The sequence below is a fragment of the Triticum urartu genome, chromosome 5A (genome assembly GCF_056163025.1).
Source record: "Triticum urartu cultivar PI428250 chromosome 5A, HENAU_Tu73, whole genome shotgun sequence".
NCBI lineage: Eukaryota > Viridiplantae > Streptophyta > Magnoliopsida > Poales > Poaceae > Triticum > Triticum urartu.
This window is the reverse complement of record NC_141877.1, coordinates 385,305,877-385,328,502: the sequence shown is the minus strand read 5'-3', so window position 1 is coordinate 385,328,502 and position 22,626 is coordinate 385,305,877. Positions and strand designations below refer to the sequence as shown.

Here is a 22,626-nt window from a genome sequence, read left to right as displayed (position 1 = left end):
GAAAAAGAAAAAGAATAGGGCTTATTTCACCTAATCAAGTGAAGAAAAACATGACACTGCACTAGTTCGCTGTGTCACATCAATGTGATTTTTGATCCCTCCATCTTGATGAGAAAAAAGAAGAAGCAGAGAGAACAAATTTTGTGTGTTCTGATCATGCATGGCATACTGGTACATGCATGTTGGCTTGCAGGGCACTACTCAAGTGAACACAACTCACCTTCTATATATTGGTTCTGCTTTCGAGTAATCTCTCCACCGTTGTATCATCTATTAAACTGTTGGCAAAACAGAAAATAATTAGATAGACAGAAAGAAGAGCCAAAAGTCCTCGGACGAAGGTCTGTCTGGGGTACTGGAGGTAACCAATAGGTTAATTCTTACATTATGTCTAAGATGTGCTGTTCCCATTGTGGTACTTACTGAAGAAACGCTCTGGTATTTGGGAACACAAACATGGTGAGTTTTACACCAGAGCAACGACAAGGAGTGAAAGATCTAGTGAAGAAACCAGCCCGGAGAAATCAACTAACAATAATAGCATGTTCAGTTCCTTGCATTGCATTGTTCTTCCCTTTTCTGATTTGGAGTGTCTAATTATCAGATGTGTGTCCTGCTATTTGGTTAAGGTTGATTTGTTTTGTCCAGTCAGTTTTTGACACGTTTATTTGTTGTAACCCCAGTCCGTGCTCGGCCTGAAGAAACATCTGTTTCCATTCCAGTTTCAGGTCGAATACTACATCCCCCTCTTGGACCTTTAAGCAAACGTTTGCAGTAACCTGTGTCCCCTAACAGGCATAGGCCACTTGCAAAAAGCCGTCACCATCCCACACAGACAACAAAAAAGCTACTCAGCGTGGCTCCAATGAATCCACTGTGTGCAGCAGGGTTTGGTATAGATTTGTACACTCGTTTGCAGTCAGCCTGATGCATTTGGTAAATACAGCAGCCCCAATTGTTAGCTCAGCGTGGTTGGGCGGTGGCGCAACCATGAAAATCTACAACTTTGGCACTGGTCCATCCAGTACAAAACGGACCAAATCTCCCTAACTGAGATTGTTCGGTCTGATAAAGTCCTCCCACCCGCCGCCACATATGCGGGTTCTTTTGTGTTCTTCCCTAATCTAGAAGAGGATTCTGCGGCCCTCACATCCTCAAAGGGCACGTAGTCACCAGTTGCGCAGTTGAATCTGGCCCTTGAGTGGCATGGCACAAACTGCAGAAAAAAGGAGCAGCTAAAAAGAATTAAAATGAAGGGGAAAAACTGAAGTCATACAGAAATTAAAGAAGAATGAAAATGAAAATCTTTTCCGAAAAAAGAAGATTGGCTGTCCTGATGCTTGTTAAACTCTCAAAACTGGTAGACTTAAAAAGAGATTGCATGCTAAAAATAATAAGTTTACATCTGAAAACGAAAATAAAACTGAAGTCATGCAGAAACTGAAGAAGAAATGAAAATAAAAATATTTTTCGAAAAAGAAAATTTTGCTCTCCTGATGCTTCTTAATATCTGAAAACTGATAGACTTAAAAAGAGATTGCACATATGGCAGAGAAAAACTTATTCTTATAATTAAACTGATGGATAGCTTAACTTTATTCTTAACGACTTAACTTTAAACTGATGGACAAGGACAGAGAATGACAAAATAACTAACAAGTTATCAAAAAACTAAAGAGGACCAAATGAAATACCAAAGGTACCGATCCTTTGGGACACTGATGACTATAAACAAATGAAGACTTAAAAAATAATAAACTCCTTACTAAAAAAAGACAAAGTGAACACTAAAGAAATGAAAATACAGAACTATTGAAATACCAAACACACTGATCAGCTAAATCAAGTGAAGGCATGAATGAATCTAACAGGAAAGACTGAAATAATTATTTAAATAGACAATTATAAGGGGCTATTGAGATGAACTAAATAATTATTGACTAAAATACTGAAAAATGATGCAAGAAAAATTACTAAATAAAGGAACATAAAACTGAAGGAATGAAGAGGAAACGAACAATAATAATAAAGAAACACTGAAACAAGACTGACAAATAAGCAACCCAGCTATGATAGCAAACCATCTTAATGAGCAGCATGACCATAATAGCAAACCATAAAAGTTATCAAGAGTGAGTTTGCGGCCATCTTGATCTCTGTACCTCCAATTGTTTTCCTTTATCTGTAAACCAGACCATAATTTAATCCAATGAGACAACTTATACACCACCATAGTAGGATCACTGGGTATATGTGGTCAAAAGTAGCAGTGTTCCTAGTTTTCCAGAGTGTCCAGAACACAACTATCACACCCAACGCTAACCTCTATTTTACTTTACCTTGAAAACTACCAATCCAAGCACTAAATTGATCTACAGTTTGGGGAATTCAGTCAAACCTATAGCCACACGAACTACCCCCCACACATATTTAGCAATCGCAGACTCAAAGAAAAGATGTCGTATACTTTCGGCATAATCACAAAAACTACATTTAGTTTCACTACTTTCCCAGTTTCTTTTAGCCAGAACATCTCTAGTTGGAATACTTTTCCTTAGGACCAACCACATGAGAACTTTAACCTTCAAGGGCAGTTTAACCCCCCATACTTCTCGTGACTATATTTGAAACTAACATAAAGGGATCTAACACTAAATTTACCATTTTTGGTTAACTGCCAGTAATATACATCTTGTTTATCTGACAAAGTAATACCATCACACATTTGTCTCAGCTGTTTCCACATATCAGGTGCCCCCCCCCCCCCCCCCCCCACACACACACATTCCTTCTAAATCTAACAGTAGCAAACTCACTCTTGATAACTTCTGGTACTGAGAAATTAGCACTGAAAGTAAGCAAATGCAATCTAGGGAATTTAATGCCAAAAGGATTATCTCCTAACCAAACATCTTCCCAAAACCCGGTTCTCCTACCATTACCCACAATCCACAATTTTTCTACAATACTTAAAGAAGAGCAGAAGAAAATAGGCTTCACTTTCATCAAACCTTGCCAGAAAGTGTGATTGTCCAGGTCTAGCTTTACACATGGACAGAGTAGTTACCTATATACTTCTTCCTAAGCAAATCTTGACAGACTCCTTTTTCATTCTCTAATTTCCAAGCCACTTACAGAATAAACAATTGGAGTGGCATTTATCTAATTAACCCAATAAACAAATATTCATAATAGTAAGATCTACTACACACCCAGGCCTTCCATATCTTTAGGTAAGCAAACAGTTCCCAATTAACTAAATGAACTTTCTTAGTATCTTCACCTTCTTGATGGAAAAATATTTTCCTATATATATCCATACTGTTCTTTGGTCCTTTAGGTAATTCGAACATAGATATCATTAAAAAAGGAATATTGGTCAAACAAGACCTAAGTAAAATTAACCCGCCTCCATATGAATGTAATTTACTTTTCCAAGGACTTACTTTCTTCTCAACTTTCTCTGCAGTAGGATCCCAATCACTATTGCATAATCTTACACAATTAACAGGAATATCTACTTAAAGACTTAAAGGAAAGATATCCTATCGACAAGTAAAAATTGTAGTATACTCATTCTGTTTATCTCTAGCATTACCAAAACGCATTACTTCACTTTTATGAAAATTTACCTTAACCCGGAAATCTGCTCAAAGAGACAAAATAAACTTATTGTTCTTTGCCCCCTCTAGATCATCTTGAAACAAAAAACTGGTGCCATCAGCATATTGTAACATGCAAATGCCACCATCAACTAAATCAGGAGTTAAACCAGTAATTAAACCACTTTCCGGAGCTTTATCTAGTACTCCCTCCGTTCGGAATTACTTGTCTCGGATATGGATGTATCTAGAACTAAAATACATCTAGATACATCCATTTCTGCGACAAGTAATTCCGAACGGAGGGAGTAACACTTTAAGCATATCTATAGCAATGTTAAATAAAATTGGTGACAAGGGGTCACCTTGTCTTAAACCCTTTTTAGTAGGAAGAAAGAACCAATTCGGTCATTGACCATCACTACTACTTTACCTGAGGTAACTGTTTGCATCACCCAATTAATATACTTATACTTATCATGAATCCTTCTTTTCCCTTAACAAATCTAAAATGTCCAGTTAATCTTATCGCACGCTTTCTCTAAATATACTTTAAAAAGCATCCATCTTTTTCTTATGTACTTCATGCATGACTTCGTGTAACACCACCAATCCATCTAATATATATCTACCTTTAATAAATGTTGTTTGCACAGGAGTTATAATTTTGTCAGCTACTATACTTGCCCTATTATTAATTACCTTAGTAAATTTAAAAATCACATTAGATAGGCATATAGGTCTATACTATTGTAGTGTTTCGGCCCCCACATAGTTGGGAAGCAGAGTGAGCACTCCATAGTTAAATCTAACTAAATCTAGTTTACCATGATAACAATAATTAATCAATTTAAGTAAATCAACACCAGTTACTTCCCAAAAATGTTGATAAAACTCAGCCGCGAAAACATCAGGCACAGGCGCCTTATTATGCTTTATCCGAAAAACTACTTTTTAAATCTATTATAAAGTAAATTCCCTATCTAATAAACTTCTATCAATATCATCTAAAACAAAAGGAAACTCCAAATCGACAGTAACATTAAATTATTAGTAACAGGGCCAAATAAGTTTATAAAAGGATGTGGCATAGTCTAACAAGTCTTTATCCCCTTGCACAACATTATCTATAAAATTAAAGGAAGTTATCCTATTTTTTCTCTTCCTACCACTAGCCCTAGCAATGAAGTAATGAGGGAGTGAATCCCCTTCCAACAGCTCTTTCTTTTTAGATCTCTGCAGCCACATAATCTCTTCTTCTCTAAAAAAAATATTCCTTTGTTCGTCTAAGTCTTTTCTTAATAAGTATTTCTCTCTAATTAAACCATTAATCTCGCTGTCCTTATCAATGTTATCTATCTTCTCAACTAAAGCTACCCTCTGTTTTTATAGAACCACAGATAATTTAAATTCCACTCCTTTAGTTTTCCCCTAATGCATGTAGCTCTATTCTGCCATCTGTCTTGTAAGTTTCCACAACAATATTGCTCACCCCAAAGTTTCTTAATTTAATCATCTAGGTCACCTCGCACCAACGTCGCTAGGTTTGGATCGAACGCCCGACACATCTCCCATCGCGCGCCGCCACTGTCACCCGTATCCTCCCCCCCCCCCCCCCCGAAACCCTCAATCCCCTCCCACCGCCGCCCGACTCCGGCGCGCCGCGGCTCACCCCCGACCCCGCGCGCTCCTACTCGGCCATGTTGATGGCTTCCCGTCTGCCTGGGGATGAGGGGGCCCGCCCGAAGAGGCCGTTGGAGCGACCTGAGTCCTCTCGCCCGCCACGCGGCCCTCCCATGCCGGCTGGGGACAGAACCCGACGGGGGGCCGACGACCGCTGGCTCGTTGACCGGGATGACTGGGCCGCTCCCCGCAGGGCTTCAGCAGCCGCTCCCTACCGGCCGGCCCCTGCTCGTGAGGGCACCCATGACGGCCGCCGCGACGCGTGGCTCCCTCTGCCTTGCTCACGGGGGGCGCGACGCCGGGAGGAGGCTGGGCGGCTATGTGAAGACGACCAGCGACGCGAAGATGAACTCCGCTCCGAGCTGCAGCGGCGGCCTACATACTCCGCCCCTAGATGGCCCAATCTAGAGGTGGGTCAGAGCTCGCGCCAAGGCGCCCGGAGATCCACGGGTTCGTTCGACCGTGCTTGGTATGGATCCGTGGAGCCGGACCGTGCGGACTCGTGCGATTGGCTTAGGTCCTCATCCGGGTCGCCGCGATACACCCCCCTTAGCACCTCGAGGGAGGCTCCAAGTCCGGTTGGGCCGTTGACGAAGCGGAAGAAGAACTGCTCGGGTGGGCTCGGTGGTCCTGCCATCGTGGACGGATCAGGGAAGTCGGCTGTCGGGGAGGCGGAGCAGGAGGCCTCGGTGATTCCCCCGGCTAGAGCCGGTCGCGCCCGGACCTGTGAGGAGACGATGTGCATCAATTGTGGGTGCGCCAATCACTTCCATTCGGAGTGCTTGGCACCCTCCCGGTGCCCTATCACTCTTGCCTACCTGGGGTACGGGGTACAGGGGGGTAGCTTCTACTATGTGGACACGACCCTAGAGGATGAGCCCATCCGGCCGCACCTGGCGACGATCACCCTCGTCCCGGATCAGCAGCCACCGCCGTCGGTTGTGGTTACCGCTGAGATCATACGGGCGGAGCTGTCGGCATACATTGGCGATTATAGAGACAGCGCTTTCTCTTGGGAAGTTACTGAGACAGCGCCGATGGTCTTCTCGGTACCCTTCCCTTCTGCGGAGATGCTCAATGTCTGCACCCACAACCACGTCAAGTGCCCCATCAACAAGTTCATGATCTCGATCCAGAAGGCTGATGTTGAGCCGGACACGGTGCCCCCCCTTGCCCGGGTGTGGATGCTCATCTACGGGCTCCCGAGTGGGGGCAAGCGCGAGGACATTCTCAAAGCCATCTCGGAGCCGGTGGGCAAGATTCTGACAGTCGATCTGGATTCCTTGGAGGGCGATGGCCCGGCGCGTGTTGAGCTCCTTTGTCAGGCTCCAGCTAATGTGGACGGCCTGTCCCTGATCTTCTACTTCGGCAATAACATGGGCAAGTGTATTACCTACGAGATCGACCTAGATGCAACGGAGGGGCGGCCAGAGGACACGCCGCCAGCACCGCCGCCGGCCCCACCCGCAGAGGGGCAGGACGGCGAGGATAGATAGCTAGCCTGAGGACAGCTCCGCGGAGTCGGGGGGTAGGCTTCCGCCGCCGGCGTCAACCGAGAGTCGTCGCGCGCCGGCTTCGACCCGCACGGAGCGCACTGGACTGTCGGTCGTACTGGTGAAGGAAGCTTGGAGCTTATGTGTTTCAAATTTTGAGTCTTTCAAGTTCTCTTTTAGTAGCCGTGTCTGTTACACCGTAGCACATGAACTTGCCCAGGTTGGGGTAAGAAAATGAGTCCCAGGATTGCTTTTGGGTGGATGATGGCCCTAGCAGTATTGTAAACTTGTTAGCCAGCGATCTTGATGTGCCTGAATGAACAAACTGCAGAAATCTGCGGCCCTCAGATTCCTCAAAGGGCACGCAGTCACCAGTTGTGCCGTTAAATTCGGTCCTTGAGTGCCATGGCACAAACTGCAGAAAAAGGAGCAAGTAAAAAAAGATTAAATTGAACAAAAAAACTGAAGTCGTACAGAAATTAAAGAAGAATGAAAATGAAAAAAATATCGGAAAAAGAAGATTGGCTCTCCTGATGCTTGTTAAACTATCAAAACTGAAAAGGAGATCGCATGCTAAAAATAATTTGTTTATATCTAAAAAAGAAAAGAAAACTGAAGTCATGCAGAAACTGAAGAAGAAATGAAAATAAAATATTTTTCAAAAAGAAAGATTTGCTCTCCTGATGCTTGTTAACCTCTCGAAACTGATAGACATAAAAAGGGATTGAAAATATGGCAGAGAAAAACCTGTTCTTATAGCTAAACGGATGGATAGCTTAACTTTATTCTTAACTACTTGACTTTAAACTGATGGACATAGAATGAAAAAAATAACTAATAAGTTATAAAAAAACTAAAGAGGACCAAATGAAATACCAAAGGTACAGACCCTTTGGGACAGTGATGACTATAAACAAATGAAGACTTAAAAATGATAAACTACATACTAAAAAAAGACAAAGTGAACACTAAAGAAATGAAAATACAGAACTATTGAAATACCAAACACACTTATCAACTAAATCAAGTGAAGGCATAAATGAATCTAACAGGAAAAACTGAAATAATTATTTAAATAGAGAATTATAAGGGGCTATTGAGATGAACTAAATAATTATTGACTAAAATACTGAAAAATGATGCAAGAAAAATTACAAAATAAAGGAAAATAAAACTGAAGGAATGAAGAGGAAACGAACAATAATAATAAAGAAACACTGAAACAAGACTGATAAATAAGCAACCTATCTATGATAGCAAACCTTAATGAGCAGCATGGCCATAATAGCAAACCATAAAAGTTATCAAGAGTGAGTTTGCGGCCATCTTGATCTCTGTACCTCCAATTGTTTTCCTTTTTCTGTAAACCAGACCATAATTTAATCCAATGAGACAACTTATACACCACCATAGTAGGATCACTGGGTATATGTGGTCAAAAGTAGCAGTGTTCCTAGTTTTCCAGAGTGTCCAGAACACAGTTATCACACCCAACGCTAACCTCTGTTTTACTTTACCTTTAAAACTACCAATCCAAGCACAATTGATCTACAGTTTGGGGAATTCAGACAAACCTATAGCCACACGAACTACTCCCCACACATATTTAGCAATAGCACAGTCAAAGAAAAGATGCTGTGTACTTTCGGCATAATCATAAAAACTACATTTAGTTTCACTACTCTCCCAGTTTCTTTTAGCCAGAACATCTCTAGTTGGAATACTTTTCCTTACGACCAACCACACGAGAACTTTAACCCCCCATACTTCTTCTGACCATTTTTGGTTAACAGCCAGTAACATACATCTTCTTTATCTGACAAAGTAACACCATCACACATCTGTCTCAGCTGGTTCCACATATCAGATGCCCCCCCCCCCCCCCCCCCCACACACACACACAAATTCCTTCTAAATCTAACAGTAGAAAACTCACTCTTGATAAGTTTTGGTACTGAGGAATTAGCACTGAAAGTAAGCAAATGCAATCTAGGGAATTTAATGCACAAAGGATTATCTCCTAACCAAAGATCTTCCCAAAACCTGGTTCTCCTACCATTGCCCACAATCCACAATTTTTCTACAATACTTAAAGAAAATAGGCTTCACTTTCATCAAACCTTGCCAGAAGTGTGATTGTCCAGGTCTGGCTTTACAGATGGACAGAGTAGTTACCTATATACTTCTTCCTAAGCAAATCTTGCCAGAATCCCTTTTCATTCTCTAATTTCCAAGCCACTTACAGAATAAACAAATATTCATAATAGTAAGATCCACTACACCCAGGCCTTCCATATCTTTAGGTAAGCAAACAGTCTCCCAATTAACTAAATGAACTTTCTTAGTATCTTCACCTTCTTGCTGGAAAAATATTTTCCTATATATATCCATACTGTTATTTGGTCCTTTAGGTAATTCGAACATAGACATCATCAAAAAAGGAATATTGGTCAAACAAGACCTAAGTAAAATTAACCCGCCTCCATATGAATGTAATTTACTTTTCCAAGGACTTACTTTCTTCTCAACTTTCTCTGCAGTAGGATCCTAATCACTATTGCATAATCTTACACAATTAACAGGAATATCTACTTAAAGACTTGAAGGAAAGATATCCTATCGACAATTAAAAATTGTAGTACACTCATTCTGTTTATCTCTAGCATTACCAAAACGCATTACTTCACTTTTATGAAAATTTACCTTTAACCCGGAAATCTGCTCAAAGAGACAAAAATAAACTTAATGTTCTTAGCCCCCTCTAGATCATCTTGAAACAAAAAATGGTGCCTTCTGCATATTGTAACATGCAAATGTACCATCAACTAAATCAGGAGTTAAACCAGTAATTAAACCACTTTCCGGAGCTTTATCTAGTAACACTTTAAGCATATCTATAGCAATGTTAAATAAAATTGGTGACAAGGGGTCACCTTGTCTTAAACCCTTTTTAGTAGGAAGAAAGAACCAATTCGGTCATTGACCATCACTACTACTTTACCTGAGGTAACTGTTTGCATCACCCAATTAATATACTTATACTTATCATGAATCCTTCTTTTCCCTTAACAAATCTAAAATGTCCAGTTAATCTTATCACACGCTTTCTCTAAATATACTTTAAAAAGCATCCATCTTTTTCTTATGTACTTCATGCATGACTTCGTGTAACACCACCAATCCATCTAATATATATCTACCTTTAATAAATGTTGTTTGCACAGGAGTTATAATTTTGTCAGCTACTATACTTGCCCTATTATTAATTACCTTAGTAAATTTAAAAATCACATTAGATAGGCATATAGGTCTATACTATTGTAGTGTTTCGGCCCCCACATAGTTGGGAAGCAGAGTGAGCACTCCATAGTTAAATCTAACTAAATCTAGTTTACCATGATAACAATAATTAATCAATTTAAGTAAATCAACACCAGTTACTTCCCAAAAATGTTGATAAAACTCAGCCGCGAAAACATCAGGCACAGGCGCCTTATTATGCTTTATCTGAAAAACTACTTTTTAAATCTATTATAAAGTAAATTCCCTATCTAATAAACTTCTATCAATATCATCTAAAACAAAAGGAAACTCCAAATCGACAGTAACATTAAATTATTAGTAACAGGGCCAAATAAGTTTATAAAAGGATGTGGCATAGTCTAACAAGTCTTTATCCCCTTGCACAACATTATCTATAAAATTAAAGGAAGTTATCCTATTTTTTCGCTTCCTACCACTAGCCCTAGCAATGAAGTAATGAGGGAGTGAATCCCCTTCCAACAGCTCTTTCTTTTTAGATCTCTGCAGCCACATAATCTCTTCTTCTCTAAAAAAAATCTTCCTCTGTTCCTCTAAGTCTTTTCTAAATAAGTAGTTCTCTCTACTTAAACCATTAATATCGCTGTCCTTATTTATATTATCTATCTTCTCAAGTAAAGCTACCCTCTGTTTTTATAGAACCACACATAATTTAAATTCCACTCCTTTAGTTTTTTCCTAATGTATCTAGCTCTATTCTGCCATCTGTCTTGTAAGTTTCTACAACAATATTACTCACCCCAAAGTTTATTAATTTAACCATCTAGATCATCCCGCACCATAGGTTTGGATCTAACACCCGACACATCTCCCATCACGCGCCGCCACTGTCATCCGCATCTTCCCCCCCCCCCCCCCCCCCCCCCCCAACCCTCGATCCCCTCCCACCGACTCCGTCGCGCCGCCGCTCACCCCCGCCCCCCGCGCGCTCCTACTCGGCCGTGCTGATGGCTCCCCGCCTGCATGGGGATGAGGGGCCCCGCCCGAAGAGGCCGTTGGAGCGCCCTGAGTCCTCTCGCCCTCCGCGCGGCCCTCCCATGCCGGTTAGGGACGGTGCCTGACGGGGGGCCGACAACCGCCGGCTCGCTGACCGGGATGACTGGGCCGCTCCCCGCAGAGCTTGGGCGGTCGCTCTCTACTGGCCGCCCCCCACTCGTGAGGGCACCCATGAAGGCCGCCGCGACGCGCGACTCCCTCTGCCTGGTTCCCAGGGGGCGCGACGCCGGGAGGAGGCCGGGCGGCTGCGTGAAGACAACCAGCGACGCAAAGATGAACTCCACTCTGAGCTGCAGCGCCGGCCTGTGTACTCCGCCCCTAGCCGACCCGGTCCGGAGGTGGGTCAGAGCTCGTGCCAAGGCGCCCGGAGTTCCGCGGGTTCGGATGACCGTGCTCGGTATGGATCTGAGGAGCCGGACAGTGCGGACTTGCTCAATTGGCATAGGTCCTCGTCCTGGTCGCCGCGGTACACCCCCCGTTGCACCTCGGAGGAGGCTCCGGGTCCAGTTGGGCCGTCGACGAAGCAGAAGAAGAAGCACTCGGGTGGGCTCAGTGGTCCTACCGGATGGATCGGGGAGGTCGGCCGTCGGGGAGCCGAAGCAGGAGGCCCCGATGATTCCCCCGGCCAGAGCCAGTCGCGCCCGGACCCATGACGAGACGTTGTGCATCAACTGTGGGTGTGTCGGTCACTTCCGTTCGGAGTGCTTGGCGCCCTCCCGGTGCCCTACCACTCTTGCCTACCTGGGGTACGGGGTGGAGGGGGGTGGCTTCTACTACGTGGACGCGACCCTGGAGGACAAACCCGTCCGGCCGCACCTAGCGACGATCACCCTCGTCTCGGACCAGCAGCCACCGCCGTCGGTTGTGGTTACCGCTGAGATTATACGAGCGGAACTGTCAGCGTACATTGGCGATTACAGAGACAACGCCTTCTCTTGGGAAGTCACTGAGACAGCACCGATGGTCTACTCGGTACCCTTCCCTTCTGCTGAGATGCTCAATGTCTGCAGCCACGACCACGTCAAGTGCCCCATCAACAAGTTCATGATCTCAATCCAGAAGGCTGATGCTGAGCCGGACACGGTGGCCCCCCTTGCCCAGGTGTGGATGCTCGTCTACGGGCTCCCGAGTGGGGGCAAGCGCGAGCACATTCTCAAGGCCATCTCGGAGCCGGTGGGCAAGATTCTGACGGTCGATCTGGATTCCTTGGAGGGCGATGGCCCGGCGCGCGTCAAGCTCCTTTGTCAGGCTCCAGCTGATGTGGACGGACTGTCCCTAATCTTCTACTTCGGCAAGAACAAGGGCAAGTGTATCACCTACAAGATCGACCAAGATCCACTGGAGGGGCGACCGGAGGACGAGCCGCCAGCACCGCCGCCGGGGATAGCCAGTCTGCGGACAGCTCCGCGAAGTCGGGGGGTGGGCTTCCGCCGACGGCGTCGACCGAGAGCCGTCGCGCGCCAGCTTCGGCTGGTACGGAGGGCGCTGGACTGCCGGGTGGCTCCACCCTCACCCTTTCTGTTGTAGAGGCATCTTCGCTGGTTCCTGAGCTGGAGGAGGAGACCCTGAGTGCTAGGCTGGATGTTCGCCCGCCGTCCCCGCCGCGCTCCCCTGGGGTGGTGTGCTACTCTTGCTCGCACCGACTCCCCCGTGGCCAGCCCCGGTACCCGGCCTGTACCCTCACCGGCAGTGGCATCCAGACAGAGCGCGCGTCTCTGCCGGTCTCGGACTCTCCTGGGCGGTTGGGTTCCTACGATCCCGGAGAAGGTGGCCATGCGTGCGGCGACATGTGATCTCACCCCAGGTACGACACCCCCCACCTCTGGTCCTTCCTATTCGGGTTCTCGTCTTGTGTTCCTTGATTCGGTCCTGCTCGCATATCTCGGCGATGTTGCTTCAGACTGTGACATTGTATTTCGAGGCGAGAAGGGCCCTCGACTTGAGCAGATCTCAGCCATTTGTGCGAAGGAGAGGTTAGATGGGGCGCTCGCAGAGGCTTGTGCTTGTGCTGAGCAGGGGGCTGTGGATGCCTCGGTCACCACTGACTCTGGGCATGGAGAGCCTGGGGTTGAGTCCTGGCCAAGCCGCATAAGGGTGGCTATCGCTACCCTTTGGAGCCCTATAGAGGGAAGGGCGCTCAGGGATAGGCCGCCCACGCGCCTCCATCCCATCGAGCAGCTGGTGCCGGTGTGTGGAGCTTAGTCCTGGCCATCTCAGGCCCGGCCCTGTCGGCCCACCCAGGCCCGACTCTAAAATCCAAGGCCTAGGCCCGATGGGCTTGACCGTGGGCCGGGCTTGGGCCTGAGTTTTGAGCCCACTAGCAGGGCTTGGGCTTTGCATATTGACATTTTAAGGAAGAGGCCCAGCCCACGGCCCTAAGCCCTAAGGGCTTTTCAGGGCTTTTTACCAGATGGGCCGGGCTTGGGCTTGAAAAGTAGGCCCGATGGTAGGGCCTGGGAGGGCTTGGGCCTCAATTTTCTGCCATGGGCTTTTTTAGGCCCGGCCCAAGCCCGGCCCGGCCCGGCCCATGGCCAGATATAGAGCTAGTGTAGGCATTTCCGCTCGGGAAACCGAGGCCGTGGATGCCCCTACTAGGAAGGGGCGCCGCGGCCGCCCGGCCAAGCAACCCCCTTCCCCCATCCCGCGAATGGCGGTCGGGCTAGTTCGGCCCCACCCGTGGGGCCTATTAGTCCAACTGTGGTTCCATATGAAGCTCCTATGTTGGAACATACGCGGCTTCGAGAACTTGGGCCGGAGGCGGCAGTTGATTTACTACATCAGGCGGGAGGAGATCGATATTGTAGGTTTGCAGGAGACGATCCGCCAGGACTTCTCCATCCAGAAACTACAGGGGGCTGTCCCGACACTTGTTTGCCTGGAGTGGCTGCCCATGATTGGGCTATTTGGGGGCATTCTGCTAGGTGTCCGGGAGGATCTGTTCTCGGTTGTAGACATGGACAGAGGGGAACGACAAAGGAACCTCGGTTGGCAGGTGATCATCGTCTATGGCCAGGCTGATCACGGGCGGTCAACAGACTTCCTAGCCAAGCTTAAGGATAAGGTGGAACACTGCACCACGCCGGTGGCGGTCGCGGGAGACTTTAACCTTATTAGGCAGGAAGCTGGGAAGAGTTCCCCTAATATAGATCGTCTGTGTATGTGTTTGTTCAACAATTGCATTGCTGATTTGGGGCCAGATTCATGTGGACTAATAAGCAGGTGCACCCTATCCAGAGTGTACTTTATATGGTCCTAGTGTTTGTCCAGTGGGAACTCATGTTTCCATTGTGCTCGCTTAGGGCGTTCACGTGGATCGGCTCGGATCATGCCCCCCTGATGTTCTCCTCAGGGGAAGAGTCGCCACCGCGGGTGAGATGCTTCCACTTCGAACTGTCGTGGCTGTTGCAGCCAGGGTTCGTTGAGTTGGTGCGGGACCAATGGGTAGAAGGTCCGACCACCACGCCATGCTCTTTCTGCACTACCGACATATGGCACCACTGCACTAAGGTCACCCGCCAATTCATGCGGGGGTGGGGGGCCAACCTAGGGGCGGACATCAGGGCACGCAAAGGGGCTCTGCTGGATCTGATTAAGGCTCTAAATGGAGAGAATTCCTTATTTGACCCTTTCTTAAATTTTGGTTCCCTTTTTGGCCCTAGTAAAAAAATTCTTCATGTTCTGGCACTCAAACTTCAGTTTGTTCCCTATATGACATTTCCGTCAGTTTTGGCAACTAACACCGTTAAATCCGACATGAAAAGTCCTTTTTACCCTTGGTGTAGTTTGTGACCAAAATTGTGAACTAGAAGTCAAAAGCAATGGTGATGTGATCCGTTTGTCTTGAATACATTACCAAATAACCAAATCTGCTATTTAGCACAGCTTTAATTTTAATTGGATAATTGGACAGAACCTCCCTTGTATATTGATGATATATCCCCTGTACAATTCATATATGCACAAATTATAATATACTTGGAGCAGATTCACATGTATGCAAACTAAAAGTTCATAGAAACTTGGTCCAGGTTCACATATACGGAAATAGTCCACATATTTAGTCCTCTACACACATTCAGGTTCACATAGAGTTCACATATAATAGTCCAGGTTCACATCATGTCAAATACAACACATGAAAGTCACATATAGCATTTACAAAAGCCCAGGTTCACATATATATTACATAAACAGCTCAAAAGTTTCCCAAATGAACCATGATATGGAAAGGGATCCAATGAGAATCACAAGCTAAGCCTCCTTTTGCTTCGTGTGCTCATTGCAGGGCTGGCAGGATTCATTTTTTTGCTACGTGTGCCCATTGCAGGGCTATCATGTGGCACCATAGGAAGGTGTGGCAACTTATCAGCAACCTCTTTGCCTTTTCTTTTGGCATGTAATTTCAAAGCAACAGATGCTTTCTTGTTGGCCACACAAATGGGCTGAGTTGTTGATCTACACATACACATTCATGGCAGCACATCATACATCACATATAGTAGCCCAGGTTAACAATAGAACAATGCATAACATAACATAAAATTCGGAAACAACCATAGGTTACCTTTTTGCTACTCTGGATCCAGATTTACTCCCTTTCCCTTTTTCCTTAGTTGTTTTCTCCAACATTTGGCTATAGTGAGAAGAATGCAATTAGAATACAAAACCAAGCTTTCATTTAATCTACTACAAAATTCAGAACTAGTTCTTACCTTTTTGATGCTCCAGTAATTGAGTTATCATGTTTTCTCTTTTTCGTAGTTGTAGGTTCCAAGCTTTGGCTATTGTGAGAAGTTACTTAGAATTCAAACACAGATTTCATATAATTATGAGCATGAGTGTAAAGTGGCTAACCTTGGCGGAAAGCACATAGAGGCTGCTGGAGCATCATCCTCGCAAGGCACAATTGATGCTTTGGTGGTCTTTGCCCTCTTCTTTGGTGGTCCTCTACATGAGCAACAAAAAAGTAGTTAACATGTATGGCTGCTTACAAAAAAATGCAAGTGAAGCAAGTTACACAATTATATTTATTACCTCACAGCTAAAATAGCAGCAATGTCATCTGGGTTACCCTTCTTGCATTTATGCCAATGATGCCCATAGTCCTTACAAATAGGGCATAAGTGTTGGCTGCTTTTTCTTTTCTTCTCACTGCAGCCTTTATACCTCTCAGTTTTATGCCTACCCGCCGTGGATTTTAGTAGTGGTGGAAACATGAAGAATCCATGGTCAGATTTAGGCCATTGGTTCTTGTCAACCATGGCAGGAATTAGTTGGTCATAGGCTGCCCTAAATTTGTCAATGGAGTAATACAAGTCCACATAATTCTATATGTGTGCATTGATAAGAGATGTGATAAATGCTAGACCATGCTTGCAAGGAAGGCCAGAAACTTGCCATTGTCTACAAGAACATGTCCTGTCAAGCAAGTTGACCACAAACCTAAAGCCGTTGCCTCCCAATGCTGTCACTTCAGCGACTTCTTCTGAGCTTTCTACCACCTCCAAGTTTAATTCTCTAGTCTTTGCATTCAACTTCTTAATTATGTGGGGAAGAATCAACCCAACCAACTTCCTTGCTACTTTCCTCCTTCGGTTCCACATGATCATAATCATCTGCCTAACCTTATCAAAGAAGTCGTCCAAGTTCAAGGACTTGTGATGCTTAATCCAATTATTGAAGCACTCAGCCAAGTTGTTTGTAACATAATCCACCTTGGAAATTGTTGAGAACTGACTCCTAGACCACAACCTAGTGTGCCACCTCCTAAGATATGCAGTTGCCGCTGGCTTTGCTATGTCCATTGCAGCCCAATTTTTTTTCAAATATATATGGGTTCCATGAGTAAGCAGCAGCCCAAAGGTGGTCATCAAACACCTTTCCATGAAACTTCTTCTTGAAGTTGGTCACCAAGTGAAACATACATTCCCTATGTTCAGCCTCTGGGAACACTTCTTTTACACCTGTCATCACTGGTTGCCCAGCATCGGTGCATATGGTTAAACCCCTTGGGGATCCTATGGCTTGTCTAACCATTTGCATGAACCAGGTCCAATTCTCATTAGTTTCAGAATCAAAAACACCCATACAAACTGGATACATCCAACTATGGCCATCAACGGCGGTAGCACTAGCCAGCTGCCCCTTGAACCTGCCTGTCAAGAAGGTGCTATCTACTGCCAAGTATGGCCTGCAGCCATTAAGAAACCCATCGATGCAAGGCTTCAAAGCAACAAAAATTCTTTTAAATCTGATTTTATCTTTTATTGTGTGATGATCAATGATCACTATGCTACCGGGGCAGCAACTTTCAATTTGCGACTTGAAACTATAAAGATTATCAAAGCTTGTATTCCAATCACCATATAGTTCCTTCAAGGCTAGCAGCTTACCCATATAGACTCTCTTAGAGTTGATGTCGATTCCATGATGCTCTTTAAGCTTCTTTCGCAATGCCTTTGGTCCTAGAGTTGCATCCTCAATTAGCCAGTCCTTCACATGCTCACATATCCACCGCGTGTTTGCATTCTTCAACTTCTTTTTTCTTTTTGTACTAGAGCAATCATGACCACAAGGGTTCTTTCTCACCTACAAAAGATGAACATAGAAAATTAGTACTAGAGTAAAGACCATGACCACAAACTAAGCACACATGAGTAAAGTTAGAAAATTACCATTACTGTGCACTCATCTTCCATTGTAGAAGCATATATCCTCCATGGACACTTATCTTCATCCCTTCTTGAACAATAAGCTCTGAACCTATGTGGTGCACTCTTTTCAGTGTCAAACTCAAATTCATGTTTGATTGCATGCTGAGAAAGCGCCAATTTAAACTCCGCCATATTGGGATATTTTCTTCCTTCGTTCATTGGAGGATCTAATTTATTATATTCAATGTGTGGTGCATGATCTGCCTCGTGATATTCCTCATCTTCCTCTACTTCAACCTCTGACATGCTCTCATCCTCGCTCTCAACCTCGCTCTCAGCCTCGCTCTCATGATCAGGAACATAGTCTTTGTCCTTTTCTTTGTTGGAACAAGGAACCATGATAAGAGGTACATGTTCATCCTCTAAATAAATATTTTCCTCATCAACACCAACATGCTCATTCTCAGGTACTAGGTTGCGAAGATAATCATCATCATCATCATCTTGTTTTATGTTGTTAGGTTGGCTATGCGCATCACTATGCCACTCCGTTATAGGCTCATATGGTTCTGATGGATCACAATATGCAACAAACATGTGCACAACCTTTGTCTTAGAGTGTTTCTCAAACATCGACACCAATTCTTGGTCAGATGTTACTTCGGGGTAGATTTTAAGAACATCATCATAATACTGAACATGTGCAACTTCCAAATAACGAGGCGAGTACTGCTCTACGATTGATTCAACCAAGTCCTTATAATTTGTTAAGTCGGAATCAATAACCTTATCAAAACAGAAGCATTTGATATCCTTTCTAGCCTTTTTTGGGTTGCCTCCCCACCATGGCTGCCTCGCCCATCCTCCAGGAGTTGGCCGCCCCCCGCCTCCCCACCATGGCCGCCTTGCCCGTCCTCCAAGAGTTGGCCGCCCCCTGCCTCCCCACCATGGCCGCCTCGCCCATGGCCCTCGTCCACCTCGCCCTCCTCCATGTGCCGCCGCTGGGTGCCTTGCTCGCGCCACCGCCGCTGGGTGCCTCGCTCCTCGCTCGTGCCGCCGCTGTGCTAGGTTTAGGTCTCGGGGAGGAGAAGGGGAATCGGGGGCAGAAGGGGGGGGTTGTTATTATTTTTTTAGCGTGCTATAAAGAAGGGGTAAAACGACTTTTCCTGTCATAGTTGATGGTGTTAACGGCAAAAATCGACGGAAGTGTCATGAAAGGAAGAAAATAAAGTTAGGGTGTCAAAAAAGGAAAACATAAATTTTTAGGGCCAAAAAGGGAACCAAAATTTAAGAAAGGGCCAAATAAGGAATTCTCTCCTCTAAATGTGGTGGTTGATTCGACCGGTTTGTAGGTGTCTGATTCCTTTTTCAAATTCCTTGCTTTTCTGCAGCATTAGCACCTGCTCTCTAGACAGCGCGCCCGTGATCGCCTCGGCCTCATGCTGGATGCGCTTCTGGATTCGGCACGTCGTTTATCATCGTCGTAGGACGGCCTGACGACTGGCACCAGGTGGCTTTTTTTCTTATTTCTCTCTTGTCTTTTGGGCATGATTGTGCTGTTGCCCCAGCCGTCGTTCTTGTTTCGGACTATGGATGTTGGTTGTATGGACTGTTGCTTTATTTATAATAAAGCGGGGCGAAAGTCTATTTCGAGAAATCAACGAATATAATTCAAACTTAAATGGCCTAGCAATCTTTGGTTGATTTAAACCGAAATCTAGTAGTAGAGGAGCATGTTCAGACAGTGTCATAGGCAAATCATTAAGATATAATAAAGGGAACATAGCCTCCCAATCTGCACTAACTAAATCCTGTCCAACTTTTCAAAGGTGGGTCCTCATGACCATTACACCAAGTAAATCTCCAACCCGAGAGTTCTACCTCTTTTAATTCACAATTCCAGATAACAGTATCAAAAAGGCTAGACCATTTAGATAAAACTTTCTTCCTATTAATCTCATTACTTTTCCTAATAATATTAAAGTACCCTCCGATAATAACAGGGAAATCTTTATTTCTCAAAACATAAACAAGTTCTACTAAAAAATCTCTTTATCTTGTTATGAGGAGCACCATAAATATTAATCAAATTCCCAGACTGCTTATCCTCTACCAGCATTTTGATGAAAAAACTCCTAATTTCGTATATATCACATTATAAAAACCACTATCTACACCGAGTAACATGCCACCAGAGAGACCTCTAGATGGAACATAAGCCCCGGAAAAATTATGACTACCACTGATGCTGTTAAGCAAATCAATTAACCAAATCAAGTGAGAAAAAAATGGTTCTTAGTTTCCTGTACAGCAACAAATCTCAGTTTATGCTCAAGAATAGCATCTCTAAGGAAATACTTCTTCTCCAGATCCCCCGGCCTTCTGGCATTCCTGAAAAGATCAGCCATTAGAAAAGCTTTTTGGCATTAATATCACTAGAAATTCTACTTCTACTTTTTCCTAAAACAATACCTTTACTGAAAAAATTACCAAATTCCTTTTTATGTAAGAAACTACCCAATCCTACTATATTACTAACCACCTTCTCTATATTGTCATTATCTTGTTCACTATCGTCATTATCAGTGCAAAAAGCATGCTCAGCCTCTTTATCTTGCACATCAGCAGCATCTACTTCTTTACTGTGTTTCTGCTCATCTAATGCTTTACTTCTAAAAATGTCAAATCTAGCTTTTTTTATAAATGTTTAATCACTTGCACATTATCATCTACCCCCACTGCGTTTTGTCCTAATTTAATCCCTACACCAGCAGCTATAGTGTACTTTCCAATTTATCTCTAGCAGTATTTAGAACAGAAGGTGTAATCTCATTACCTGGGAGCACCTCCAGATTCTTCAACACCGCCTTTAGGGTTCTCCTCCTATCTTCATCCACCACATTGTCCTTAATCCTCACTGTTTCCTTCCCCATCCTAACAACATTCTCTATGCCAAAATGCACGCTAGTACATTCATATGATTGCATCTCAGGTTGTGAGTCAGGCACTGTTGAAATATGAGATGAGCCTAGAGCCCATATGACAATTTCAAATTTGATCTCTAAGGGCCCACGTAGGTGGCATGACAAGGTGGTGGGAAGTTTAGTCCCACCCCGGAAGTGGAAGGAGAGTTGGAGTGGTTTATAAGGGATTCTCTTCCTCATACTATTGGAGCTTGAGAAGAGATGAGGCCCTCGCGCACTCCTCCTCCTCCGCTCGCCTCGCCACGCCACGCCACGCCACGCCACGCCACGCCATGCCACAGGAACGGAGAGTCTTTGACAGGTGGGGCCACGATCTGAGACGTCGGATCGTGGGCTACCGACTTGGACGTGGGTTCAGCCCACGTCTCTCCACGCGCAGCCGCACATATATATGTGGGGAGCTGCCAACCCTAGCCGCCACGAAACAGAACGCATCTCCGCCTCCACGCCCACGTCGTTCCTCTGCTGCCGCTGCCGCCGGCGACTCCGTCCCGTTCACCGCGTACACGGTTGACGGGAGAGCAGACCTCCAAAACCCCGCCTCTCCGGATCCTGTACGGGAGAGGGGCGATTAGGTTTTTGGGTAGCGACTACGCGACTGCTCGCTTCTGTTCATCTACGTCCACATCACCTTCGTCATCACCATGTCGACCGACGCCGACCGTGCCGCCGCTGAGAAGGCCGAGGCCGACAAGAAGGCTGCCGAGGATGCCGCGGCTACCGCCGCCGCCGCATGGCCGATTGGAGGGTATACATCGTTTATCCCTCTCATGTTTCTTTCTATTGTAGCAGTACTAGCGATATGCGTAGATGTTTCTACTATATGCGTAGTACGTGCTCTGTTAGATCGTAACCAGTGTGTTATCAATACTGTCAATGTCATGCTCATGATTTATTCATGGATTAATTTAATCGAAAAACTGCCTATTTTCTTATCAATCCAAAAACCTAATATGTGTAGGAGTTTTTCGAATTCTGGTTTTGCTGCTGCACTGAAACCGTCGTCGTTTACGGGGACGTACTTTAAGCGTTGGCAGACTAAAACCATTTTATGGCTCAATTCCATGAACGTGTTCTGGGTTGCCGGTGTGACTCCCACAGGAACGATCGCTCCTGATCAGGAGAAGGCGTTCAAGGAGGCCACTGTCGTGTTCCTCGGGGCAGTTCTGAGCATGATTGGAGATAAGCTGGTTGACGCATATTTTCATGTGCGGTCTGCCAAGGACTTGTGGGAGGCGCTCGAATCTAAGTTCGGGGCTACCGATGCAGGGAGCGAGATGTATATTATAGAGCAGTTCCATGATTACAAGATGGTTGAAAACCGTCATGTATTGGAGCAGGCTCATGAGATAATATGCATTGTTAAGGAGCTTGAGCTTCTTAAGTGCGAGTTACCGGGCAAGTTTGTCGCGGGCTGCATAATCGCTAAGCTTCCCAATTCCTGGAGGAACTTTGCCACCACTCTGAAACATCAGAGGCGTGAATTCTCTATGGAGGATGGCATTGGCAATCTGAGTGTTGAGCAGAATTCAAGGGCAAAGGACTCGCACGGAAAAGGGGTCGAAGAAACTTCTGTGGCCAACATGGTGCATCAGAAGAACCCCAATTCCCACAAGCCCAAGGGAAATAACGGTGTCCAACAGAGTGCCAACTTTAATAAGAAGGGTAAGAAGACCTTCAAGAAGAACAAGAAGGATGAGGGCTGCTTTACTTGTGGTTCGATTGAACATTGGGCCAACAAGTGCCCAAACAAGTATAAGAAGCAAGGGCAGGACTCCAAGTCTGTCAATATGATTGTGAGCAACAATGAGAGTGGTGCATCTGGGTACGGTAATTTATTTGTTGTATTTTCAGTTTGGCCGTCCACCGATTGGTGGGTCGACAAAGGTGCAGG

The 22,626-nt window shown here is 45.1% G+C and overlaps 2 protein-coding genes, 1 long non-coding RNA gene and 1 pseudogene across 3 annotated transcripts; 2 read left to right on the top strand and 2 right to left on the bottom strand.

Moving 5' to 3' along the window:
• Window positions 1-834: 834 nt before the first annotated feature.
• Window positions 835-10,937, bottom strand: LOC147971491 (uncharacterized). Its single transcript, XR_015604692.1, has 2 exons — window positions 8,041-10,937; window positions 835-1,216 (listed from the first exon to the last, which is right to left on the bottom strand). It is a non-coding gene; the product is annotated as an uncharacterized LOC147971491 (long non-coding RNA).
• LOC147971492 (uncharacterized) lies at window positions 5,021-7,016 on the top strand (annotated as a pseudogene).
• Window positions 10,938-10,969: 32 nt separating the features above from the next.
• On the top strand, window positions 10,970-19,405 carry LOC147971490 (uncharacterized). Its single transcript, XM_087526144.1, has 2 exons — window positions 10,970-12,899; window positions 19,140-19,405. Exon 1 carries the CDS (start codon window positions 11,063-11,065, stop codon window positions 12,620-12,622), a length of 1,560 nt encoding a protein of 519 aa, XP_087382270.1. The 5' UTR covers window positions 10,970-11,062; the 3' UTR covers window positions 12,623-12,899; window positions 19,140-19,405.
• Window positions 15,422-20,681, bottom strand: LOC125507044 (uncharacterized). The gene is made up of 9 exons (XM_087523996.1): window positions 20,585-20,681; window positions 20,288-20,439; window positions 20,107-20,139; window positions 17,770-18,807; window positions 17,488-17,683; window positions 15,950-16,042; window positions 15,808-15,876; window positions 15,660-15,728; window positions 15,422-15,550 (listed from the first exon to the last, which is right to left on the bottom strand). Exons 1-8 carry the CDS (start codon window positions 20,679-20,681, stop codon window positions 15,667-15,669), a joined length of 1,740 nt encoding a protein of 579 aa, XP_087380122.1. The 3' UTR covers window positions 15,422-15,550; window positions 15,660-15,666.
• Between the last annotated feature and the right edge of the window lie 1,945 nt (window positions 20,682-22,626).